The 24251-nt window shown below is 44.8% G+C and overlaps 1 protein-coding gene across 8 annotated transcripts in view; it reads right to left on the bottom strand.

Moving 5' to 3' along the window:
• Positions 1-24251, bottom strand: part of LOC137324650 (filamin-A-interacting protein 1-like) — a 266872-nt gene that overhangs the window by 109919 nt on the left and 132702 nt on the right. For all 8 annotated transcript variants that reach the window (XR_010963696.1, XM_067989210.1, XM_067989212.1 and 5 more), the window contains exon 4: positions 18358-18536. Coding sequence is in view for 7 of the 8 variants with exons in the window: in XM_067989210.1 (XP_067845311.1) it covers positions 18358-18536 (179 nt within the window). In the remaining variant the exon portion in view is untranslated. The remainder of the gene's footprint in view (positions 1-18357; positions 18537-24251) is intronic.

The following is a 24251-nucleotide window of genomic DNA, read 5'->3' as shown; positions in this document are numbered from 1 at the left end:
AGGCTGAGAGGAGCCGAGCCGAGCGGAGGGAGCGTCCGATAAAAGGCGGGATTTCAGAGCGCTGAGAACAGCTGAGAGGAGCCGAGCCGAGCGGAGGGAGCGTCCGATAAAAGGCGGGATTTCAGAGCGCTGAGAACAGCTGAGAGGAGCCGAGCCGAGCGGAGGGAGCGTCCGATAAAAGGCGGGATTTCAGAGCGCTGAGAACAGCTGAGAGGAGCCGAGCCGAGCGGAGGGAGCGTCCGATAAAAGGCGGGATTTCAGAGCGCTGAGAACAGCTGAGAGGAGCCGAGCCGAGCGGAGGGAGCGTCCGATAAAAGGCGGGATTTCAGAGCGCTGAGAACAGCTGAGAGGAGCCGAGCCGAGCGGAGGGAGCGTCCGATAAAAGGCGGGATTTCAGAGCGCTGAGAACAGCTGAGAGGAGCCGAGCCGAGCGGAGGGAGCGTCCGATAAAAGGCGGGATTTCAGAGCGCTGAGAACAGCTGAGAGGAGCCGAGCCGAGCGGAGGGAGCGTCCGATAAAAGGCGGGATTTCAGAGCGCTGAGAACAGCTGAGAGGAGCCGAGCCGAGCGGAGGGAGCGTCCGATAAAAGGCGGGATTTCAGAGCGCTGAGAACAGCTGAGAGGAGCCGAGCCGAGCGGAGGGAGCGTCCGATAAAAGGCGGGATTTCAGAGCGCTGAGAACAGCTGAGAGGAGCCGAGCCGAGCGGAGGGAGCGTCCGATAAAAGGCGGGATTTCAGAGCGCTGAGAACAGCTGAGAGGAGCCGAGCCGAGCGGAGGGAGCGTCCGATAAAAGGCGGGATTTCAGAGCGCTGAGAACAGCTGAGAGGAGCCGAGCCGAGCGGAGGGAGCGTCCGATAAAAGGCGGGATTTCAGAGCGCTGAGAACAGCTGAGAGGAGCCGAGCCGAGCGGAGGGGGCGTCCGATAAAAGGCGGGATTTCAGAGCGCTGAGAACAGCTGAGAGGAGCCGAGCCGAGCGGAGGGAGCGTCCGATAAAAGGCGGGATTTCAGAGCGCTGAGAACAGCTGAGAGGAGCCGAGCCGAGCGGAGGGAGCGTCCGATAAAAGGCGGGATTTCAGAGCGCTGAGAACAGCTGAGAGGAGCCGAGCCGAGCGGAGGGAGCGTCCGATAAAAGGCGGGATTTCAGAGCGCTGAGAACAGCTGAGAGGAGCCGAGCCGAGCGGAGGGAGCGTCCGATAAAAGGCGGGATTTCAGAGCGCTGAGAACAGCTGAGAGGAGCCGAGCGGAGCTGCGACCGAGTTCGAAGTGACGTCAGGAATCAGATCGGGACGCGACACAGGGGAGGCACCTGATTGGTGAGTAGGTTCAGGTGAGTATTTCTCCTTATCGACAGTAACTGAAGTAAAAGGAAAGGGAAGGTCTGCAGGTCTTATAGGAAGTAGCATTTATTTTTTAGTGAATCAAGGTCCCCAGTGTAGTTAACATTCTCTAAATTGAGAACAATTTAAAGGAGTAAACTCCTTAAAGGGAGTGGTAAGTAGTTTTTCTTTCCTTTTTTTTTCTCTTGACATTGTAGTTGTTCTTAAGCTAATTTAAGGGTTAAGTCATGACAGGAGATCCCAGCGCCGTGTCATGTTCCTCTTGTGGGATGTGGGAATTCAGGGCTCCTTCCTGTATCCCTGATTCCTTCACCTGCGGGAAGTGCGTCCAGCTGCAGCTATTGTTTGACCGCTTGACGGCTCTGGAGCTGCGGATGGACTCACTTTGGAGCATCCGCGATGCTGAGAAAGTCGTGGATAGCACGTTCAGTGAGTTGGTCACACCGCAGATAAAAATTACTGAGGGAGATAGTGAATGGGTGACCAACAGACAGAGGAAGAGTAGGAAGGCAGTGCAGGGGTCCCCTGCGGTCATCTCCCTCCAAAACAGGTATACCGTTTTGGATACTGTTGGCGGAGATGGCTCACCAGGGGAAGGTGGCAGTGGCCAGGTTCATGGCACCGTGGCTGGCTCTGCTGCACAGGAGGGCAGGAAAAAGAGTGGCAGAGCTATAGTGATAGGGGACTCGATTGTAAGGGGAATAGACAGGCGTTTCTGCGGACGCAACCGAGACTCCAGGATGGTATGTTGCCTCCCTGGTGCAAGGGTCAAGGATGTCTCGGAGCGGCTGCAGGACATTCTGGAGGGGGAGGGTGAACAGCCAGTTGTCGTGGTGCATATAGGCACCAACGATATAGGTAAAAAACAGGATGAGGTCCTACAAGCTGAATTTAGGGAGTTAGGAGTTAAACTAAAGAGTAGGACCTCAAAGGTAGTAATCTCAGGATTGCTACCAGTGCCACGGGCTAGTCAGAGTAGGAATGACAGGATAGCTAAGATGAATACGTGGCTTGAGAGATGGTGCAAGAGGGAGGGATTCAAATTCCTGGGCCATTGGAACCGGTTCTGGGGGAGGTGGGACCAGTACAAATTGGACGGTCTGCATCTGGGCAGGACTGGAACCAATGTCCTAGGGGGAGTGTTTGCTAGTGCTGTTGGGGAGGGTTTAAACTAATGTGGCAGGGGGATGGGAACCGATGCAGGAAGTCAGTGGGAAATAAAGTGGTGACAGAAACAAAAGGCAGTAAGGGAGAGTGTACAGAACATGACCGGACAGATGGTCTGAGAAAGCAGGGCAAAGACCAAGGGAAGACTAGATTAAACTGCATTTATTTCAATGCAAGAAGTCTGATGGGCAAGGCAGATGAACTCAGGGCATGGATGGGTACATGGGACTGGGATGTTATAGCTATTACTGAAACATGGCTAAGGGAGGGGCAGGACTGGCAGCTCAATGTTCCAGGGTACAGATGCTATAGGAAAGATAGAGCAGGAGGTAAGAGAGGAGGGGGAGTTGCGTTCTTGATTAGGGAGAACATCACGGCAGTAGTGAGAGGGGATATATCCGAGGGTTCGCCCACTGAGTCCATATGGGTAGAACTGAAAAATAAGAAGGGAGAGATCACTTTGATAGGATTGTACTACAGACCCCCAAATAGTCAACGGGAAATTGAGGAGCAAATATGTAAGGAGATTACAGACAGCTGCAAGAAAAATAGGGTGGTAATAGTAGGGGACTTTAACTTTCCCAACATTGACTGGGACAGCCATAGCATTAGGGGCTTGGATGGAGAGAAATTTGTTGAGTGTATTCAGGAGGAATTTCTCATTCAGTATGTGGATGGCCCGACTAGAGAGGGGGCAAAACTTGACCTCCTCTTGGGAAATAAGGAAGGGCAGGTGACAGAAGTGTTAGTGAGGGATCACTTTGGGACCAGTGATCATAATTCCATTAGTTTTAAGATAGCTATGGAGAAGGATAGGTCTGGCCCAAAAGTTAAAATTCTAAATTGGGGAAAGGCCAATTTTGATGGTATTAGACAGGAACTTTCAGAAGTTGATTGGGAGAGTCTGTTGGCAGGCAAAGGGACGTCTGGTAAGTGGGAGGCTTTCAAAAGTGTGTTAACCAGGGTTCAGTGTAAGCACATTCCTTATAAAGTGAAGGGCAAGGCTGGTAGAAGTAGGGAACCTTGGATGACTCGGGAGATTGAGGCACTAGTCAAAAAGAAGAAGGAGGCATATGACATGCATAGGCAGCTGGGATCAAGTGGATCCCTTGAAGAGTATAGAGATTGCCGGAGTAGAGTTAAGAGAGAAATCAGGAGGGCAAAAAGGGGATATGAGATTGCTTTGGCAGATCAGGCAAAGGTGAATCCAAAGAGCTTCTACAAATACATAAAGGGCAAAAGGGTAACTAGGGAGAGAGTAGGGCCTCTTAAGGATCAACAAGGTCATCTATGTGCGGAACCACAAGAGATGGGTGAGATCCTGAATGAATATTTCACATCGGTATTTACGGTTGAGAAAGGCATGGATGTTAGGGAACTTGGGGAAATAAATAGTGATGTCTTGAGGAGTGTACATATTACAGAGAGGGAGGTGCTGGAAGTCTTAACGCGCATCAAGGTAGATAAATCTCCGGGACCTGATGAAATGTATCCCAGGACGTTATGGGAGGTTAGGGAGGAAATTGCGGGTCCCCTAGCAGAGATATTTGAATCATCCACCGCTACAGGTGAGGTGCCTGAAGATTGGAGGGTAGCAAATGTTGTGCCTTTGTTTAAGAAGGGCGGCAGGGAAAAGCCTGGGAACTACAGACCAGTGAGCCTGACATCTGTAGTGGGTAAGTTGTTAGAGGGTATTCTGAGGGACAGAATCTACAGGCATTTGGAGAGGCAGGGACTAATTAGGAACAGTCAGCATGGTTTTGTGAGAGGAAAATCATGTCTCACGAATTTGATTGAGTTTTTTGAAGGGGTAACCAAGAAGATAGATGAGGGCTGTGCAGTAGACGTGGTCTACATGGACTTCAGCAAAGCATTTGACAAGGTACCGCATGGTAGGTTGTTACATAAGGTTAAATCTCATGGGATCCAAGGTGAGGTAGCCAATTGGATACAAAATTGGATTGACGACAGAAGACAGAGGGTGGTTGTCGAGGGTTGTTTTTCAAACTGGATGCCTGTGTCCAGCGGTGTGCCTCAGGGATCGGTGCTGGGTCCGCTGTTATTTGTTATTTATATTAATGATTTGGATGAGAATTTAGGAGGCATGGTTAGTAAGTTTGCAGATGACACCAAGATTGGTGGCATTGTGGACAGTGAAGAAGGTTATCTAGGATTGCAACGGGATCTTGATAAATTGGGCCAGTGGGCCGATGAATGGCAGATGGAGTTTAATTTAGATAAATGTGAGGTGATGCATTTTGGTAGATCGAATCGGGCCAGGACCTACTCCGTTAATGGTAGGGCGTTGGGGAGAGTTATAGAACAAAGAGATCTAGGAGTACAGATTCATAGCTCCTTGAAAGTGGAGTCACAGGTGGATAGGGTGGTGAAGAAGGCATTCAGCATGCTTGGTTTCATTGGTCAGAACATTGAATGCAGGAGTTGGGATGTCTTGTTGAAGTTGTACAGGGCATTGGTGAGGCCACACTTGGAGTACTGTGTACAGTTCTGGTCACCCTATTATAGAAAGGATATTATTAAACTAGAAAGAGTGCAGAAAAGATTTACTAGGATGCTACCGGGACTTGATGGTTTGACTTACAGGGAGAGGTTAGACAGACTGGGACTTTATTCCCTGGAGAGTAGGAGGTTAAGGGGTGATCTTATAGAAGTCTATAAAATAATGAGGGGCGTCGATAAGGTCGATAGTCAAAATCTTTTCCCAAAGGTAGGGGAGTCTATAACGAGGGGGCACAGATTTAAGGTGAGAGGGGAGAGATACAAAAGGATCCAGAGGGGCAATTTTTTCACTCAAAGGGTGGTGAGTGTCTGGAACGAGCTGCCAGAGTCAGTAGTAGAGGCGGGTACAATTTTGTCTTTTAAAAAGCATTTGGACAGTTACATGGGGAAGATGGGTATCGAGGGATATGGGCCAAGTGCAGGCAATTGGGACTAGCTTAGTGGTATAAACTGGGCGACATGGACATGTTGGGCCGAAGGGCCTGTTTCCATGTTGTAACTTCTATGATTCTATGATTCTATGATTCTATAACTGTGTCACCCAAATCCTCTATAGTCCATTCATATAAATAATCACTTCATAATTCTCAAACAAATTATTTAAATACTTAATTTTAATATCAAAATATTCTATTGTATATCTATTAATATATCCTACAGCATTTTACTATCCTTTTAACATACATTCTAAAGGGCTATGTAAGAAAGACTTCCAATTTCATGTTGCAAAGGATCCCACAGCAGCATTTTGATTCCTATAGGATTTGTGTCAAGATTATAAAAAGTATTATCACTACCTGTGGGAAGGTCCCTACAGCCTTTTTGGTGACAGTCACTCCCTGGTTACCTTTTATACAGAGTTTTTTGTTCATGAGATGTTATAGGTTTGTTTCTTGTTGAATGCACTTTTGGTTACTGAAGAAATAGGAAAATAACAGCTACCTGAACTTCAAAATCATGGGTGTTGTGTCAAAACAACCCATTATACAGCAGTATGTATGATCAACGCCCCGATTGATTGTCTACATTATATATACCACATATATTATTGAAGAGTTCCTAAACTTTTTTAAGTCATCCCAATAACTGAACGTGTTATCAGCATCTGTCGAAGGCCAACTTCATGAACACATTCACCCATGGCACCTCTGATTAATGCAAATGCATGAGCATTTGAGTGAAGTTTCAGATGGAAAATATGCAAGTGCCAGCCAAGTGAGATATTAGCATTGCTTTTACACGCAGTTTTATAGCAAAGTGAGTCCTTCACAGTATTTCAGTGTGCAGCTTACTCAGGTACAGTTTTAATATAGGACCCATCCCTACATACAGGTTTATAGCAAGGTGGGTCCCTACTCGAGTATCCCAGTCTGTAACTTATACACCTACAGTTTACTCTGGCAAACTCTGTATCTGGGTTAATTTGCAGCACTGTGCAAGCATTTTTTATTTAAGATGAATATTTTGTGATAAGTGTGCATGTTATGCCCACCGTACTCAGTAACATTCATCACTAGATTTCAGTGGAATACTAAATCGCAATGATAGGACGGAAAAGGTGTTTGCTTCTTGCAATCTTTCTATCTGGGTTACCCGGGAGGGGTGATTCAGGGGCAAGTACAGCTTTACAACAAATTACTTCAGATAACTGACAGCTGATTTTTCTTGATGGCAATTTGTTATCAGTTGCAGACTGCTCATGGCATGTATTTTTAAAGCAAACATTATCATTCTTAGCTGAGTAACTTGCTCCGTTTCTGTTGCTCAACATCGCGATGTTGCTGTGCTGAATTTACTGGTCCATTATGTGCTGTAGCAGGGCTTCTAACAACGTTTGCCATTAGTTAGACTTGCCCCTGCACCCTTCAGCTCAAAACATTTTCGCCCACAAAGTTGCTGAAAGTGCAAACTGATAACGTCACAGCGAGGGAAACAGGGCATCTGGGACCTGAGTGAACAGGGCAAGCAACAGGGTATCTCCTTAACCAATCAGATTGAAGGATTGGGAAATAAACACAGGAAGGACTGAGAAGGAGGGTGAATTAAAGAGGGTGAATTAAATGTCAAATCAGGTACAGAAAGGGAAAGAAAGAAAGGGAAAGAAAGATTGGATTAAGAGAGAGAGAAAAAAAGACAGAAAGGTAAAGTAAAAGAAAAATTAAATTTAAAATTTGACATTTTTAAAATCTCCCTGAAAAATTCAAAACCTGAAGGAACAGGATTCCACACTTGTAATAGTTAATTTGCGGTGCCAGAGAGGTTGACTGGCAGTAATTAAGACTTATCACGTTGTTAAAAGGGTACTTGTGCTTGCAATGACAAGACTTAACTTTCTATGACGCGTTTAACGGGTAATTAATGGGCAAACACAGCAATTTCCTAAAAAAAATGGGAAGGCTAAGAGCGAGATGCCATTTTCGTGAAGCTAACGATGGAGCAGCGCAACTTGGACAGCAACTTTTGGATATTCACATTTAACCGTATACTTGCTCCTCACCTGAAGTTTTTGTACCACTTACCCTTAAAAACGGTGCGTGCCATTAGCCTTGGCCTTAATTTGACAGCAAATTCTGGCCCATTACTTTTCACTGCCACGCGCACCAAGCTGCTCTAAGCACCAATGTACACGGTGGAGGGACAGAATTGTACCTGGCACCTTGAAGTCAGACTCCTCTAACTACAAGAAAGAGAAGTACAGAATAAAAAAAAAGTTTAAAAAAACCTGAAATAATTAATGACTTCAAAAGGTGTGATGAGGAGGGGTGCGGTGGTGGTGGGGGGGGGGGGTGGCGGCTGCGTTCTTTTATTGGTTACAGATTAGTGTTCTCTGTCATAAATGACCTGGTTCTAACATTACACCATCAGAAGAGCAGCCAGAATGATAGCAGCAGAAAGGAATGTGCAATCATGCACTGCTTAGAGACTGGCTCGTGCATTCCTGAGGGGACAGAGAATCTGCCGAGAGAATCATAAACTGCACGGTGGGAGGGAGATTTTATTGCCAAGAGTCCTGGTGTTTCACCCTAAACAGGCACCGTTACAGAGTCCACTTTAAAGCATCTAACATAACAGCAACACAATCGTACTGCAAACAGAACACAACCTTTAAACAGACGGAGATCCTTTATAGCACACAACGCATGTCAAAACAGTTACACAACGCACATGTTCTATTCTCACCTATCGTCTATTCAGGATATTTTTAATCAGCTACGGCAAAGAAAATGTTAACAGAATAAATCAGCCAGAATATTTTTGTTGGCCCATAAAGTGTAACTTTGAAGCTTTACAAGTAAGTTCTTAAAGAAACCACAAAAGGAAATACACATCTCAGAAGGAATTTATTTTTCTCATGCAACATAATATATAGGACTAATAGTATATATTTTCATTCATTTATATAACAGAATTGGCTGCACAAATAAATGTCAACTTACAGCATTATTTTCCATCTGAGACTCAATATTGCAAACCATGTAGTTGGTTATACTCAGAATTAAGCCAGAAAAAATGGATGTAGAATGTGGGTGAAGTAACACGACCTCACATTTCTGTAGGATTTCATTTTTGAAATTTCATAATACAGAGACTCAGTGCCACAGTAGTAGAGATCATAATCCCCAAATCACAGGACATCACCCCTGGCACGGAATCTCATTAACTGGTAGCGCAGTCGGAGAATCAGGCATGGAAGTCAGAGTCTGATTCTCTCAGCTCCCAATTTGCTGAACATTAAAATTAATTTACACATCATGCCATAGTTATATTCGTAGCTAGAAAAGGTAGGCATACAATGGACATCTATCATTGATATCAGTAATGTTTTATATGGGGGAAGTCTTGGGTGAGGGAGAACTGGGATAGTGGTGGAGGGATGTGCGAACATTGTGGAGTGGGATCCTATTGGGGAGAGTGTGAATAGTGATAGGGGAGTTACAGGGTCTGGAAGAACTGGGATAGTGGTGGCAGGATGTGGAATCCTTGTTTTGGGGGGGTGGTGTGGTGGGAACAGTGAAAGGGTCTGGAAGGAAACAGAGTGCTGTTTCGGGAACCTGGGACATTAAACAGCAAAGCCAGCTTCCAGGACACGACCAGGAACAGCTCTGTGGAGATTTTTCTCAGTTGCGGGGATGGGAGGAAAGGCAACGAGCGGGTGCTCATGGTGGGGACTGGAACAGAAAAAGGGGAGCGGGAAGGAGGGAAAGGCCATCACTGGGTTCAGGACAGCAGAAGAGGTGGCAGGAGGAAGAAAGGAGAAGTAGTTGGGTGAAAGGCCCAATTTTTTTCATGCTTGGGGGAGGTGGCATTGTGCTGTAAGGAACAGTGTCACTGTGCCACCAATCCTGGAAACAGATCACAGAGGATTCCATGAGAGGTAAGTAGAATAAATAGCTAAGTTTAAGTGCAACACACAGGTGTATGACTTAATTAATGCGATGGAAATAGCATGACAGGAAAGTATTACAGAAATAAGTGTTACACTTACAGGAAATGTAGGCCATACACAAAATTTTTTATTTATTACAGATAGATTTAGATATTGTAATTATCAATTTGGAAAATAAAACTATTATTTCAGATTTAGCTTGTTGGGGATTAAGTATCTTTTACGTTTGTTTCCTTGTTCTCAAACTCAAAAATGGGACATTATTCATCAATAGTGTCTAATGATATCTGACTCAGTATATAGTACAGGCATTACACTCTATACAGCATGCACATTTCCAGTACAAGATGTATTTCTTTTGTTGAGAAATCTAGTTGAAAGACCAAGACCTTCCGTGCTGAACACCAACAAGGCTAAAAAGGGTAGGACAGAAAACTAGTTAAATTAAGTAGTGATCATGTGACACCAAGGTCAGTTTTAACAAAAAAAGTGGATTGTAAGAGGAAGGGAAGGCTGAGGAAGGAACACAGCAACAGGAGTAGGCCATTCAGCCCTTCAAGCCTGTTCCGTCATTCAATTAGATCAGGGCTGATCTCCATTTACTCACCTTAGTTCCATATCCCTTACCTAACAAAAATCTATCAATCTCAGTCTTGAAAATTTCAATTGTCCCAGCATCCACAGCCTTTTGGGGGAGCAAGTTCCAGATTTCCACTACCCTTTGTATGAAAAAGTGCTTCCTGATTTCACTCCTGAATGGCCTAGCTCTAATTTTAAGATTGTGCCCCCTTGTTCTGGATTCCCCCACCCCTCAACCACCTAAATTTAAGGGAATACAAGCCCCAACCTAGCTTCATAATTTAACTCTTTAATCCCTGATATCATTCTGTTGAATCTGCGCAGTAACCCCTCCAAGGCCAATATATCCTTCCTGAGGTGCAGTGCCCAAAACTGAATGCAGTACTCCAGATAGGGTCTGACCAAGGCTCTATACAACTGAAACATCACTTCTTCACTTTTATATTTCAACCCCCTTGATATAAACGCCAACATTCCATTAGTTTTTTTCATTACTTTTTGTACCTGTACAGTGGCTTTTAATGATTTATGTACATGGACAACCAAATTTCTTTGCTCCTCCACAGCTCCTAGTCTCTCGCCATTAGGAAAATATTCCAATTTGTCTTTCTCAGATCCAAAGTGGATGACCTCACACTTCCCCACATTGAACTCCATCTGTCACACTTTTCCCCACTCACTTAATCTGTATTTTTCTTTTATTCATTCTCAGAATGTGGGCATTGCTGGCAAGGCCAGCATTTATTGCCCATCCCTAGTCTCCTTCAAAAGGTGGTGGTGTTTTAAAGAGTTCCAACATTTAGGTCTTGGGAAGGAATACGTTGGACGAGAGGACAAACCTAGAAGTGAGCAAAGAATTGTCTGTAGAGGACAACTCTCTTTTTTAATCTGGCCGGAGTGCGAGAGAGGAGAGTCTCTCCACATATGACAGTAGTATTCAACGGCTGGATAGACATGGGCTTTAGGGAGAGTTGAGTGTTCATCATGAAATTGTGCTTCTTGGTAGAGAAGTGGGAGTCTGATTGTTCTGTTACCCAGACAATGCATCAGTCCACTACTGCATCCTTCACAGTTCCAGCAGATGTGGTCACAGAGCAAACACTTAATAACTATTCAAAATTGTTTTCTAAAAAACAAAAATAGTATACATATATATTGTAGGAACAACAGCTGGCTTATGTCATGTTACAAAGCTGGAAGTCCTTGACTTTCACATGACTTTATGAACCGTTGCTGCTTTGCTCTTACAGCTTATGATGTCAATGGAATATCTCTAGAGTACTGCAATTTCACAACACACCGCACCAGCTATTGCTGTGATTGCGATATTGTAACGGCCAGTTCCGTTCATGTTGATATGCACAACTCATCCCTTGTCATTACTCTTCTGTGTTTATGCTTATGGTTCCACATTCAGTTTGTTTTGTAGCTGGATAAAATTTGCTTTAATTTGACTGATGATGATTTTCACCATTTTAGTAATGTGCACATAGAATTTTTTTCTGTACATTATATAATCATAGAATCGGACAGCATAGAAGGAGGCCATTCGGCCCGTCATGCCTGCACCGCCTCTTTGAAAAGAGCTGTCCAATTTATTCCCACACCACAGCTTTCTCCCCATAACCCTGCAAATTAATCCTCTTCAAGTACATGTCCAATTACTTTTTGGAAGTGCCGATGAAATCTGCTTCCACCACCCTTTCAGGTAGTGTGTTCCAGATCTTAAAAAATCTGTGAACAAATTTCTCCTCAATTCCCCTTTAGTTCTTTTGCCAATTATTTTAAATCTATGACCTCTGGTTACCGACCCACTTGCCAGAGGAAACTGTTTCTCCTTATTTGTTCCATAAAAAAACCCTCATTATTTTGAATACCTCTATCAGGTCTCTGCTCTAAAGAGAAGAATCCCAGCTTCTCCGCATAACTGATGTCCCTCATCCCTGGTATCATCCTGGTAAACCTCCTCTGTATCCTCTCCAAGGACTTGACATCCTTCCTAAAGTGTGGTGCTCAGAATTGGCCAGAATACTCCAGCTGAGGCCTAACCAGTGATTTGTAAAGATTTAGCATGACTTCCTTGTTTTTGTATTCAATGCCCCTATTTACAAAGTCAAGTATCCCATACGTTTTCTTAATCACTTTATCAATTTGCCCTGCCACCTTCAAAGATTTGTAAACATGTACCCCCAGGCCTCTATGCTCTTGCATCCCTCTCAAAATAGTACTATTTAGATTATACTGCCTCTCCATGTTGTTCCTCCCAAAGAGCATCTCTTCACATTTATCTGCATTAAATTGCATCTGCCATGTGTCTGCCTATTTTACTCGTTTCTCTATGTCCTCCTGAAGTCTGCTACTATCCTCCTCACTATTTACTATGTTGCCAAGTTTTGAATCATCTGCAAACTTCAAAATCGTACTCTGTATACCCAAGTCCAGGTCATTTATATAAAACAAGAAAAGCAATGGTCCTAATACAGATCCCTGGAGACCCCACTGCATACTTCTGTCCAGTCAGAAAAACATCTGTTCACCATTACTCTCTGCCTCCTATCCCTTAGCCAATTACATACCCAAGTTACCATCGTCCCTTTAATCCCACATGCTTCAATTTTCCAAATAAGTCTGTTATGTGATACTTTATCAAATGCCTTTTGAAAGTCCATATATACAACATCTACTGCACTATCTTCATCAACCCTCTCTGATCATCAAAGATCTCAATCAAGTTAGTCAGACATGATTTGCCTTTAACAAATCTGTGCTGGCTGTCCATTATTAAACCATGCTTCTCCAAGTGAGAATTAATTTTGTCCTTGACAATGGTCTCCAATAGTTTCCCCACCATTGACATTAGACTGATTGGCCTGCAGGTTTATCCCACTTCCCTTTTTTGAAGAGGTGTAACATTTGCAATCCTCCAGTCCTCTGGCACCACTCCCATATCTAAGGAGGATTAAAAGATGGTGGTCAGAGCTTCTGCTCTCTCCACCCTTGCTTCCCTCAGCAAACCAGGATGCATCCCATCTGGACTGGGAGACTTATTAACTTTGAGTGATGCCAACCTATTTAGCATCTCCCTTCTATCTATTTTTATCCTATCCAATATCTCTACTCCCTCCTCCTCCACTGCGACATTAACTTCATCCTCTTCTTTTGTGAAGACAGATACAACGTACTCATTCAGTACCTCAGTCATGCCCTCTGCCTCCTCCAGCTCTTTGCTTTTTTTCCAATTTTATCTCCTTCCCCTCTCCTGAAGGTGCAGACTCACGCTGGATTATAATCCATGGGAGTCTGGTACCCCACCAGTCCAACATCTCGCCTTTTGGGCCTACACTCCCTATCTCTGTAACCTTCTCCAGCCCTACAACTCTCCAAGATCTTTGTGTTCCTCCAATTCTGGCCATGTGCGCATCCCTGATTTTAATCGCTCCACCACTGGCAGCCGTGCCTTCAGCTGCCTAAGTCCTAAGCTCTGGAATTCCATCCCTAAACCTCTCCACCTCTCTCTCCTCCTTTAAGATGCTCCTTAAAACCTACCTCTTTGACCAAATTTTTGGTCCTGATGTGGTTCGGTGTCAAATATCTCCTTATGTGGTTCAGTGTCAAATTTTGTTTGATAACGCTCCTGTGAAGCGTCTTGGGACATTTTAACAACGTTAAAGGTGCTATATAAATGAAAGTTGTTGTTGTAGACAGTGAGCCTAGGTGGTGTGTGATGACTACTTCATCATGGAGGACATCGCAGCCCAATCACATCCTCACCTGATGTCTGCATGTGTATAGTGACCGGGAAAGGAAACCCTCACTGATTTTTCTCTCCCCTAGCTCAGGGACACTAGTCTATTACCGTGTCCCCAGTTGCCACCCCATATAAATTAAGCTAATTTAGTACAGCCTTGGCCTCAAATCTAGGATCTTCTGGCCTGTATGGCTCATTACCACACTGTGCAGTGCAGTATGGCTAGTTATACTCCAGCAGTACACTTACAACATGTCCTAAGGGGAAAGAGTGCATGTTTTGCAACAGTAAAACAGAAATTTTACAGATGTAGATTTCTTAGCAGCTTGGTTCAGAGACTGATAGACATGATGATGGGTTTCCATGCAGGTTACATACCTAAATGACCAAACAAAAAAAATCATCTCGGAGTATCCCTACAGTCTCACTTTAATCTCCCTGTGCAAAAATTGAGGCAAAATACTTTTTAATCATTTTGCTATTCCCTCACTCTGAAGTATAAAACAGCACTCCTCATCTCTGTGCTAGAAACATAGAAACACAGAAAATAGGAGCAAGAGTAGGCCATTCGGCCCTTCAGGCCTGCTCCGCCATTCAAAATGATCATGGCTGATCGTCTAACTCAGTACCCTGTTCCCGCTTTTTCCCCATATCCCTTGATCCCTTTAGCATTAAGAAATATATCTATCTCTTTCTTGAATATATTTAATGACTTGGCCTCCACTGCCTTCTGTGGTAGAGAATTCCACAGGTTCACCACCCTCAGTGAAGAAATTTCTGCTCATCTCGGTTCTAAATGGCATACCCCGTATCCTGAGACTGTGACCCCTGGTTCTGGACTCCCCAGCCATTGGGAACATCCTCCCTGCATCTAGTCTGTCTAGTCCTGTTAGAATTTTATATGTTTCAATGAGATCACCTCTCATTCTCCTAAAATCTAGTGAATATAAGCTTAGTTGACCCAATCTCACCTCATACATCAGTCCTGCCATCCCAGGAATCAGTCTGGTAAACCTTCGTTGCACTCCCTCCACGGCAAGGATATCCTTCCTCAGATAAGGAGACCAAAACTGCATACAATACTCCAGATGTGGTCTCACCAAGGCCCTGTATAACTGCAATAAGACATCCCTGCTCCTGTACTCAAATCCTCTTGCAATGAAGGCCAACATACCATTCGCCTTCCTAACTGCTTCCTGCACCTGAATGCTCGCTTTCAGCGACTGGTATACAAGGACACCCAGGTCTCGTTGCACCTCCCCTTTTCCCAATCTATCACCATTCAGATAATAATCTGCCTTTCTGTTTTTACAACCAAAGTGGATAACCTCACATTTATCCACGTTATGCTGCATCTGCCATGTTCTTGCCCACTCACCCAACTTGTTTAAATCACATTGGAGCCTCTTTGCATCATCCTCACAGCTCACATTCCACCCCAGCTTTGTGCTCCCACCCCTTCCTTGATTACCCCATTTATATTGGCCTGTTTTAAACATTACAGCTGGGAACCACATTATAGTCCCACCCGCTGCCATCTCTACCTGTCTCCAAATGCTCCACAAACTCTAGCGAGAGCCAACCCCTCTCTTCCCCAACCCCCAAGATACCAGCGTTGACATCCCCTCAGACCCTTGCACTGTCTGATGGGCCTGGGGTCTGCCTGCGTTGCACAGACCCCCACAACTCTCACTGCTAGTGGTAGTAAGATGTTTCCCTAAACCCCCACCTGTCCCCCGACTGCAGCAAATCACTACTCCTCCCACCACTAACACGGATAAGGCACCTATGGGACATGCCAGCCGTAGTTCAGTTGGTAGCACTCTCGCCTCTAAGTCAGAAGGTTGTGGGTTCAAGTCCCACTTCAGAGACTTGAGCACAAGATATTGGCTGACGTTCCAGTGCAGTACTGAGGGAGTGTTGCACTGTCGGAGGTGCAGACTTTCGGATGAGATGTTAAACTGTCAGACGGATGTAAAATATTCCATGGCACTATTCAAAGAAGAGCTGGGAGGTTCTCCCTGGTGATCTGGCCAGTATTTATCCCTCAACCAATATCACTAAAATAGACTATCTGGTCATTATCTCAGTGGGACCTTGCTGTGTGGAAATTGGCTGCTGCATTTCCTACATTACAACAGTGACTACACTTCAAAAGTGCTTCACTGGCTGTAAAGTGCTTTGGGATGTCCTGAGATCGTGAAATGCGCGATATAAATGCACGTTTCCTTCTTTCTTTTTTATGTGCTAGTCCAAACATGTGGAACTGGAGGCCTGTACAACAAGTCCCCTCTCACAAACCCAACAGCACACCAGAAGAGACAGGGACGGGCTGATGCCAACGGCAGTACACCATCATTGGACCCTAGCTATGCAGGAAGAATGACCCAACCCAAACACACCACTAGAAAAGGAAGCATAGCCCCTGTCCATCCATGTCCTGTGCGCTGCCCCCATCCTGTTCCTGCCCCACTGCTGAAGCATGTTAAACTACTGTACACACATACACAACTATGCTGTCAATGTCCTTTTCGGTAAATGCTATGATGAGAATGTACACCAGCTCCATATCAGTTTGGAAATCACTGCACAATTTCTAATGTTTATATCTTGACTGTTAATTGTTAAATTTTTGCTTTTTGAATTAAAGGGGTAAATTTTATGATCTAGTGCTCCTGACCGAGAACTTCGTGAACTGGAAAAACTTCCCTTAATGGCATCCTGGATTGCTTTCCAACATTGGCCGTGATCTCTGCACCTGAATTAACAATATGCACTCCTAACTTGTGGAGCTTTGCGCGGGAGTGCTAAATTATACTATTTACTCCTCCCAATCTTTTTTTTAATAAAAGAAAAATACATAGACACACTGTACGGCTCCATCTGTAAGAGTTATCATACATGTGGTGAGGAGTCGAACACACTGTGAAATATGGATCAGGTTATCCACGAGGAAGTTTTCAATTGCTCTTCATATTCTGTGTTGGTCAAAGCTGGGTTTGAGCTTAATTATTCCTGAACTTCACTCATGCACTGTCCTATAGTGAAACAGCTGAAGGAATGTTTACGAAATGTAACGGAGAAAGCGCGAGTATCTGAAATATATATGTAGGATAATATGTGCACAACACAACCCAGGAAAACACTGAGTAAACAGAATAAAACTTGTCTCTGAACTGGACAGGCGACACAGTCCCCACCGCTTAAAACATCCATGTTTAAAACGGCCGTCGCTTATATCGGCCAAAAAGCGATAACCGTTACCTATTTGCATTAACATCAATTTCAAAGTTAGAATCATAGAATCATAGAAAGGTTACAGCATGGAAGGAGGCCATTCGGCCCATCGAGTCCGCACTGGCTCTATGTAAGAGCAATCCAGCTAGTCCTACTCTCCCGCTCTTTCCCTGTAGCCCTGCAAATTTTTTCCTTTCAAGTACTTATCCAGTTCCCTTTTGAAGGCCATGATTGAATCCGCCTCCACCACCCCTCGGACAGTGCATTCCAGACCCCAACTACTCACTGTGTAAAAAGGTTTTTCTTCATGTCACCTTTGGTTCTTTTGCCAATCACCTTAAATCAATGCCCTCTGATTCTTGACACTTCTGCCAATGGGAACAGTTTCTCTCTATCTACTCTGTCTGGACCCTTCATGATTTTGAATACCTCTATCAAATCTCCTTCCAAGGAGTCAACCCCAGCTTCTCCATGTAACTAAAGTCCCTCATCCCTGGACTCATTCTAGTAAATCTCTTCTGCGCTCTCTCTAAGGCCTTCACAAAGTTGCCGGTTGTAGCGTCCTGAGTTTATTTCGAGCAGACTGACCAAAGCAAAGAGAGAGCTCCTTTACCTTTCCACTGAATTTGTGCCTACAGTCCATCAGCTTAGATGAAACAGATTAAATCGATTGTTGAATCATTGCTGTTTGTAATAAAGTTAGAAATGTCCAGATGTATAGCATCTGAAACATGAGCCCATCTGTTCTCGTTCAGGTACCGGCAGACTTGTGTTTTTTTTAGCATTTTGTTTTTATCGGTGTTTTGGCTATCATTATCATGTGCTGCAGCGTGAATTTTAACTGTCCTCTCTCTGGCCATCTTTAAAATTGAAATTGAAGTGATTTCTAATTTTTAGCGCTACCCTGATATACCAGCCATCGCATATAGTGGGCAAATCGCGATCACACGAACACGCCTGCTATAAGCTGTGGGGACTGAATTTGCTTGTGTTACTTGTAATGTATTTTTACTAAATTCATGTCATGGCAGGGAATATCAAACTTACAAGAGAGCCGCAAAAAGTAAGTGATTTCATTTTTAAAAAATTCTACAAAAGATATCTCATGTCTGAAGAGGAGTCTCAGACAGCACCAACAAACAGTCTCATCGTAGAATTCAGCTTGTACTAATAAGTTTAGCGGTCATGGTGTGTGGTATCTTTGCTGTGTTACAAACCTGTAATGCTTTTCTGGGCATCTGTCAGTTCATGTCATCAATGGTTTATTACTAAGTTAGTTAGTCCCACCTACCTTAAAGTATTGAGGTAAGGCAAGTGAATTACATGACATAATAAGTGAACACAATGACACACGATGGTGACCAAGACTTCTTTGCCTTACCTCTCTCGATCCTGCTCAAGGAGGTTGGTGAAATCGTCACTCTTGTTCATGTAATCTGTGTGCTTGTGTTTCTCATTTTCCAATTCATACACAGTACGCCTGTGACACTTTTCAGCCAGAAGTAGTTGTTCCAACATACGCCGATATGTCTCCCTGTGCTTCTCCACCAGCACGTCCAGCTGTAGTAACAGAGAGAAAACATTACAATCTGGCTGGACGCTCCGGGTCTATTTGATCGCCTCTGACTGGATTTATCCCAAAAACCATGGTATTTTCAGCCCACAGAAAGGTATTTGCAATATCCAGCGGCTGATTTCCCCCTCCCTGACTTTTCTCCCGCCTCTCCTGCAGGTGCTAACATTTTATGGGGGTGAAGGTCCATGGGTTCTAGGATGCATCCAGTAACTCACCCAAACGGTACTTCTATATACTTGGACTTAAGTGAGTGTCAGCTATTCAACTGTAGCAGGCATTACAACCAAACCCGATCCTGTCCTCCTCCAACATCCATACACGCATAGGGTCCGTGGAAATCGACCAGGATTTAGAACCTCAGCTGATATTTTCCCTTTCCAGCAGTGCTGAGGCTGATTGTAACCACCTCTAATGAGCTAAGTCAGCGCAGGGCAGTAACCACAACTGAGACCTTCTCAGGCTCTGTGGCTCAGTACCACATTGGATGATGCATTTACCCATTAAGCCATTGAGGGGGGAATCAGAAACTGATTTGTTAAATGTAACAGATTAGACTGGGATTTTTACATTTCACTGAAAAGCATCTGTTCAGTCATTGCCATGACCTCTTTGAGCTAAAACCTTGCTATAAAGTGGGGAGATTTTTTTCAAAAGTTCTCTTCGGTTGCGGTTTCCGTTCTATCTGCATTGCGGACTGGATAATTTGCTCACAGCATCCTGCTGACCCATCTCTGTTCTGTTTAGACCATGGTGCTGTTGCACACAGCACCCTTAGACCACAGTCCAAAGGGAGGGAGGTAAGTAGTTAGGAACGCTCTGAACACATTGGACACTAATAAGATCATACCACAAATCAGTGTTACTCACCAACTCTGCGTTGAGGGTCACAGTGCCAGGCAGTGTGTAGCGAATGGCCACTCTCAGTAACTCTCCAATTCACTACATCACTCAATGAGGCAACCTGCATCTGTGCCTATGATTTCACCACCCCCCATCACCACCACCCCATGCTGAGGTCCTGAGTTCAATCAGGGCAGTGTGCACAGCAGGAGGCAAAGCAGTTATTCACAAGGAGGGGAGGGGGAATACAGCAGCTAAAAGCCTAGAAATAACTGTTGCCATTTGTAGCTTATGAACACTGAATGAGTTTGTATGATGTTAGCCCGTTTATTTTAAATGGATTAACACCTCCGCTACAAAGGCAGACAAAGGAATGCCTCATGTTCTATGTTCCTATGTTCCACATGAACAACAATAACTTGCATCTTTAACGTAGTAAAATGTTCCCAGGTGCTTCACAGGAGCATAATCAGACAAAATTTGACACCAAGCCAAAGAAGGAGACAATGGCTTCAGTCTTCACAATGTTTAACTGGAGGAAATTTCGGCTCATCCAATACTGGAAGTCGGACAAGCAGTGTGACAAATCAGAGCCAGTGGAGGGGTCGAGAGAAGAGATGGTGAGTTAGAGCTAGGTGTTGTCAGCATACATGTGGAACCTGACATTGTGTTTTTGGATGATGTCGCTGTAGGGCAGCTTGCAGATGAGAAATAGGAGGGGGCCAAGAATAGATCCTTGGGGAACTCCAAAGGTAACGGTGCACATGATGCATTGTTTGCTAACATCACCAATTCTAGGCTACAGATCTGTTAAATAATTATCTGTTAGTGGAGCCTCCCACAGCTGGAACAGCTCTGCCCTCTTCACTTATTCTATGGAGCCTGATTTAGCTCTGCCTCCGAATTGTATTTCCCAGGAGAGGGAGCAGCACCGAATCCCATCTTTGTCAGCATCCCACTGCTGCACATGGAGCAGCAAGTTTGCTGAGGGGGAGACATGCTGAAAATGGCCCTGTGGCCCTCTTTTGAGTGGCACTGCCCTACATGCACCACAGCTCAGAAAAAACACACAATCATTAACAAGCGCAGATCATGATGAGTTATTGGAGGTGATTTTGACTTTGGGCAATAGTGTAAAACAGATGATATTGAATCAGCGGCCTGTGATACAGCTCTTCCAACTTTAATTGCTGTTGATTTGTAAAGAGCAGCCATTTTACACTATCATCCAAAGTCAAAATGACCCCCATTGAGTGTTTGGAAAGCTATACATGCACAGGTGTAAGAAAGAAGAGGGCACTTGCATTTATATAGCACCTTTCACTACCTCAGGCCATCCCAAAGCGCTTTACAGCCAATGAAGTACTTTTGTAGAGTAGTCACTGCTGTAATGTGGGAAACACATCAGCCAATTTGCACACAGCAAGGTCCCACAAACAGCAATGTGATAATGACCAAATAAACTATTTTTTAGTGATGTTGGTTGAGGGATAAATATTGGGCAGGACAGGGGAGAACTCCCCTGCTCTTCTTTGAAAAATGCCATGGGATCTTTTACCTCCACCTGAGACAGCAGACGAGGTCTCGATTTAACGTTTCATCCGACAGCAAAGCTCTCCCTCAGTACTGCACGGAATTGTCAGCCTGGATTATGTGCTCAGGTTTGTACAGTGGGACTTGAACCCACGACCGTCTGACTCTGAAGCGAGAGTGCTACCATTGAGCCATGACTGACAGCTCTGAGCAGACACAAGCTATAGTAGCGCCCACTATCCCAGTCTCGATAAGTAGGATAGAAAAATAGAAGTAGGATCCTGCTTGACGCTAACATCAGAGTAAGGCAGGGTGTCTTTTACACATACATGCATGTGGGCGAATGTCATCGTAGCTTTGGTCAATGTGCTCATCTGTTTGTACAAACTGTGTTTACAACACTGAAGCCAACTGTCGTAACTTTCTGACATTGCTAACTCTTCACATTCTGGGGCTGCATACTGAGGTGCTGCTGCCTAACCTGAAAAACATTCTCCTTTGATTTGTTGGGAATCAAAGATGAGTTGGTGCTATTGGCAGTCCGCAGTCCGTACGGAAGCAGTGTGGCTCAACCTCCCAAATGTTTGCCGGCAAACCACAACATCTGCCTGGCACTCAGCAACTGGAGTTTAATTCGCCTGCTTCTGGCAGCACTTCTTCTGTGTGCACTCTCTGCAACGCTGCACACAGGCGTTTCCTCGCCATCTCCCACTGATCAAAACCCAGTTCAACAGTGACGTGATTTTATAATCGCACTGAACAAAGTCGCTGCAAATCAAATATCTGCTGTGCCTTTTCCCAATGTTGATACGATTGCATGTCTTGCAATACAGGAAATATTGCTAAACTGCTTCAATTTTTGTGACAAAATATTTGCATGGCTGGGGCGTGGATGTGCATGTTCTCAGTAAATTTTTAATTCACAATTCAAACACTGTGCTCCTATATTTCCACGGGTTGGGTTTACCCATGAAAAGCACTCATTTAAATTAAGTACAAAAATAATCCCTTCTACAGTATAGGTTGGGGGTAAGCTGATATGAGGACACTTTCTTCACCGCAACCTAATTTGGACGTTTTGTTTTTTGTACGCGCCAGACATGACCTCAGCTGAACTTGGCTGATCTTTTGGGATCAGCTAGTTACCATTTTTTGGGAGAGCGCCAGGAGGGACACATGTCTACCAAATTGTTGCTCACTCTAAATTGAGGAAGGGAAGTTGTGTGCTGCTGCAGGCCTTAAACCCCTGTATCTGTGCTAATTGTTAATTGTATCCATGTGATTTATATCAATTAGTTTTAATTGTATTCAGGTGGTGCGTATCAATTGGGAACTCTCTTGTATCCATTTATAAGAGTGCTGATCTAGGGTGTGATGTGTGCATAATATGGAGCTCTGTGAATAAAGGCTTGGAAGCAACCGAAGACCAGGCTCTAGTATTCTATCCTTCACCCCCTGGCTATCCAATTTAAAACACTAGTGCAGGTGGGTTTTTTTGGGCCTGTTGGCTGCTGTCACAAACAACAATCAAATAACCTCCACCAACAATTGTGCAGTCCTGCTGCACCAAAGAATTTTTAAAAAAATTTACTAAGTTTGGTGGAAGTTGCTAGCTGCCCCTTTACAGACTCTCCCAGCTGACAGAGCAGCCCTCCACCTCCAATTTCCACAGGAGGTCTTTTCCAGGGATTCCAGTAGAAAGTTGGAAGTGTTATGTCTTTGGTCCCACATCATTTGCTTGGTATTTAAATACTCCCATCTGCTTCAAGTGGGAGACCATGGGGAAATCATCATTTTTAGCCAATCAGCAGAGCCGGATACTTGGGACCCAAAATTCCGAGGTCCCAGCTCTGCTGCTGGAAACACAATGGATTGGGAACTCCCATCTGCCTCCCCCCCATCCCAAATCATGGAGACGGATCGTTTAAATAGTTGGAGCAGGGGTCCATATGGGAGCAACTGATGTGCCCAACTTGACTGACACCCGGACAGCGGAATCTGATGGTAGATTGTGAGGCCCTTATGGGGCTGAAGAGAAAGTGCCCAATTGTTTTTTTCCCTTTCTCCCAAAGGGAGATTTTAATTTTAAGATTAACAATCCCCTCCGGAATCGATAACTAAGCAAGGCAACTTTTGGGGCCTTTGGAAGGCCCGCTGTGGAACTCAAAGCAATCTCTCAGCCAGCTTGGCTCCCACTGAGCCTTTGGAGGGCATAATGAGCAGAGCTTTTAGGCTAAACCTGGGAGATCCCCCAGACATGCCCCCAAAGAGGTCCTAGGATGTAAGGGACGAGCGGAAGACTCCCCTGCTCCCCCCACCCCCCTTCCCCCACCCCCAACTGGAATTTGGGCCTCTTTTTAGACGGGACAAACACCCAGCAGCTCCAGGTTCCACCCCAAATTGTATACCCTCCCCACCTGCAGACGATCTGCCTGCTTTACATGCTCCCCAGCCCCTGGAATTTTTTTTTATGCTGCAGACGGATTTAATGTGCTTCCCATACATTTAACACTAAGCTATGCACAAAACTTTTAATTTGACAGTGGAAGGATTTCATTTCTCTGCCGGGTATTGTAAAATCAAAAAGGTATTCATAAAGAAAACGTTCTTGCCACACCAAACTCAGAGGAAATCTTTCCACATAGTTCGATGGGAATTGATTTCACTCCTAATGACTGCCTCTCAGCAGATCTGATACAATAGGCCATAATTTGCTGTGGCAGGGCATCTAACAGCGTCTGCCATTAGTTAGGCTTGCTCTTGCGTGTTTAGGTTTTTAAATTTTTTGCGTGGCAATTTGCTGAAAGTGCGAGCTGATAACGGCGCAGCGAGGGAAACAGGGCATCTGGGACCTGAGTGAACAGGGCAAGCAACTGGATATCTTCTTAACCAATCAGATTGAAGGATTGTGAAATTAACAGCGCAAGGACTGACACCACATGTGCTTCTGACAGGATATTGTGCAGCGTAGGGTACGGTTGTGCTCATTCTTCTTCAGAATTCTCAAGCTGCTACCATAACCCATTAAATGGAATATCAAACTGCATAGCCATAGAATGGTCACATCTTAGGCTCAATTTTAACATTGAGAAACAGGTGAGTTGGGGGCGGGAGGGCACCCCAACCTGCCCATTTCTGGTTTTCACCTGGGCTGGAAGAGGGGTGGGCGACCAACCTGCTCCCAGGAGGCAGGTCGGGCCTTAGAACCTTTCAAGGAGGCTTCGGGCCTCCATTTTTCTGGACTTCCTGATTTCAACCCCGGGGGGCCGGGATTCCCGGGCCTTCTGCTTTACGCCTCATGAAAGGAGGCGAGAAGGCCCGAGACT

Source organism: Heptranchias perlo, chromosome 8 (assembly GCF_035084215.1).
Source record: "Heptranchias perlo isolate sHepPer1 chromosome 8, sHepPer1.hap1, whole genome shotgun sequence".
NCBI lineage: Eukaryota > Metazoa > Chordata > Chondrichthyes > Hexanchiformes > Hexanchidae > Heptranchias > Heptranchias perlo.
Note: the sequence above shows the minus strand (reverse complement) of the source record. Positions and strands in the feature narration are given on the sequence as shown.